Source organism: Charadrius vociferus, unplaced genomic scaffold, assembly GCF_000708025.1.
Source record: "Charadrius vociferus isolate BGI_N301 unplaced genomic scaffold, ASM70802v2 scaffold201, whole genome shotgun sequence".
NCBI lineage: Eukaryota > Metazoa > Chordata > Aves > Charadriiformes > Charadriidae > Charadrius > Charadrius vociferus.
The window spans coordinates 990,192-993,301 of record NW_009646936.1 but is presented as its reverse complement, the minus strand read 5'-3'; the positions used below and the strand labels follow the sequence as shown (position 1 = coordinate 993,301).

At 40.4% G+C, this 3,110-nt stretch overlaps 1 protein-coding gene across 1 annotated transcript in view; it reads right to left on the bottom strand.

Moving 5' to 3' along the window:
- Nucleotides 1-419: 419 nt before the first annotated feature.
- MIS18A (MIS18 kinetochore protein A) overlaps nucleotides 420-3,110 on the bottom strand; it is a 3,454-nt gene continuing 763 nt past the window's right edge. The window contains exons 2-5 of the mRNA XM_009894924.1: nucleotides 3,076-3,104; nucleotides 2,564-2,686; nucleotides 1,201-1,294; nucleotides 420-500 (exon numbers count right to left, since the gene is read on the bottom strand). Of these exons, the coding sequence (XP_009893226.1) occupies nucleotides 420-500; nucleotides 1,201-1,294; nucleotides 2,564-2,686; nucleotides 3,076-3,104 (327 nt within the window). The remainder of the gene's footprint in view (nucleotides 501-1,200; nucleotides 1,295-2,563; nucleotides 2,687-3,075; nucleotides 3,105-3,110) is intronic.

Sequence of the window (3,110 nt, the reverse complement as noted above, 5' to 3'; positions counted from 1 at the left end):
TGGAGACAAGAAAAATGACACACATTGCTCCTTCAGACAAAGGGGTTTTTTATTATTGGTTTAAGAAGGAGAAGCACACCCAGTTCAGTAGATATTGAATAGTAGGGAAGTCAGGAGATAAATGCTTTGCTTTCAGAGATAACAATTTAAATAAATATTTACATTTAAAGCAGAAGTCTACAGAAACTTGATTTAAAAATTTTCTATTTCTTTCTGGGGTATTCTTTTAATGGAAAAGAAAGGAACTCCTTGTCTATGGTGAAAACTCATAGTCATTGTTCTACTGCAGCATGAGCCAACAATGTCTTTCAGTTCTTTACACAGTTTTTGTAATGTTCCCACAGATTCCAGAGGGTTACAACGACAAGTTTCACATACACCATTCTCAAAGCAGTTAAACTTCCTGCATGTAATTTCTTTCAGGCTTTATTGTGAAGAGAAGCAATACTTGATTCAACAGCAGTCAGTCTTGTCTCCAGAGCCTTTAATACAGTTCCTGCCTGTAAACAGGGAAAGATGCTTGGTTAGAAACAGAACTTGCCAATACAAAGAGCAAGCGTAGATGCAAGTGCTCGAATCTGAACTTGCATCACCAATCCCATTCAATTCTATTCCTGCCACTTTCATAGTTTGAAAGTTCACTCAACTCTAACATTAACTCTCCATTACTTTCTCAAGTCTATAATTGTCTCCAATCTTGGTGTCAGTTCCACACATTCAGCTTTTGCTAGACAACCGTCAGCTTTCAGAGATGACTTTGACAGAGTTGCTCCCAACTGGTTGCTACCTGCAATCAGAAGTTTTCAGTGGAGCAAAATGTCAACTTTCTTTGTAATATTTCAATACAAAGTTACAGAAAAAGCATCGCCAGTTTACATGAAAGACAGAAAAGACATGACTAAAAGTTAAGTGAAAAATCTGGAGAAGTGAATCAGAACGAATTTAAATGAAATTTCTAATTACAGACATAGATAGGAATCTAAAGCCGTGCTTGGTAAACAGAAAATGCTAATTACCATTAAAATGGAAGGAAAAGTTACTGAAAATGTGCATAACACCAGATATTAATAGCATGAAGTATTGCAGCATATGTTAAAACCCACAGAACTGTCTGGATGAAATAAGCTGTTTTGTAGAAACTAGTCATTCAGATTTCATAGAGGCGATTTAAACAAAGAATTATACAAGGTTAAATCTTACCCTTTGTAGCACCTCTTCCAAGACAGCTCGACTTTCAAGAGTTAAAGGTTCCTCATCTGTAAGAGCTTGCTTTTCTGAGGATCCTAGAATGTAACTGATAAGCTACAGTTTAGATCACGCACTTTTGACTCTGAAGGCAAAAAAAACAAATGCAGGACTCATCCATTGTTCTCAATGATTATGATTAATACACTAGCAAGGTGGAAGCATGAATTCAGTGACAGTAAACAGAATATCTATATAAGGTAATCTTGTAAACAAACTGTACAGAGGAACAAAAACAGTTTTAAGCACAGAACTACCAAGACACCACTGCTTAATGAAAGTTAGAACTCCAAAGGACAGTCAGGAATTTCACAGGAGATGGTGAAAAATTATGCAGATATTGAGAACAGCATAGCACTAACTGGGAAAACTAGCCATCAGTATTACTGCCCAAGAAAATGCATTTTGTCACTACGTCAGTGTTTCAGAGAATTTTACTGCCATGCAAAAAGCAAAGTAGCATAGCTGTGGAAAAAGGGAGAAAAAAACCTATCCAGATTAGGAAGGTGAACATCCATGTAAATACAGCAAAATAAACTGGAACTTAAAAAAAAGCAGAAACATTCAATCTAGCCCAGACAGAAATAAAGGTAGCCTATCGCCATTTACTACAGTAATCCTTGGATAAAAGCACTCTGGTGTGGAGACTTAATCCAGGATATAGTTATTGAAGAGTACTTTAAGACCACTTTTAAGTGCTGTAAACCAGTTAAAACCAATACAATAGCATAGCTTCATTATCTAGACAGTTTTTGACTGTAAGACAGTTAAGTGAGAGCTTCAAGCACATATTCAGTCTTAAGATTTGCTTTTGCCTACCTTAGCGAGGAAAAGGCAGACTTGACCAGCACAGATCAGACGTCAACCCAAGTTCTGCTTAAGCTCCTCTCCCCATGTTCTCTGATGATATTTACCTCTAATAGCTTACAGCCAGGCCTATTTGGTACTACCTATAACTACAGGCTCAATTTATGTTGTCTAAAGCAGAGCACATATGTAGTCTTCTGATCAAATGAGAAGGAAACCTCCTGTGTTGCATACCTACTGTTACTTTCCTGGGTGGTATGCAATTTCACATACAAAAGGCAGCCCTGGTATTTTCTTTTTTCCAGGACTTGTCTAACATTACACAGACAATATTCCTCCCATTTCAGCACTACGATGTTAACAGCAGTAGTCCAGAAAACCACTCTGGAACAAAGTGGCAGAAACAGCTACCTCTAGGCGTTCCACAAACACAGACAGGAACATCCCTCAGTAAGATGCGTGGTGGGTGAAGCACAGCTAGCAGGCTTATGAATAGAAATCCTGCCTTTACCTTTCAATTGAGTCAACATTGAAGCAGAACAAATCCCTCTTGTAGTCGAGATGCTTTGGGGTGCATCTGTAGATGTTGCCAAGTACCATTGAGCAGCCAGAGCAGAATAACGTTTCAACCATGCTGTAAAGTAAGATATGTAACATTTATTCAGGAGAAAAGAAAAAGAAACACCTCTCCCTACCCCTATTCTAAAAAAAAAAAGTTTGAATTACGATGTTTTTAGAGCACTCACTCCTACTGTACACGCTGTAATTACAAGCACTTATCTTCCAGCCTATGTTCCCAGGGCTCCTCAGGCTGGCTCACCCCAGCAGGACTAACACAGAACCACTTTGCACAGACCCCCCAAAAGAAGCCTTCCAGGCCCAGGCCCTGGCTCCCCAGCCCTGTCCGGAAGAACAGGACCCGCGGGGGGCCGGTATCAGGCTTCTTCCTCGGCGCCTTCCCGCGCTGGCGGGAACCCCACCCCCTCCTTCCACCCCACAGCAAGCGGGGCTCCGGGGCCTCACCATCCGCACTCGCCGGGCCGGTTGGAGAGCTTCCG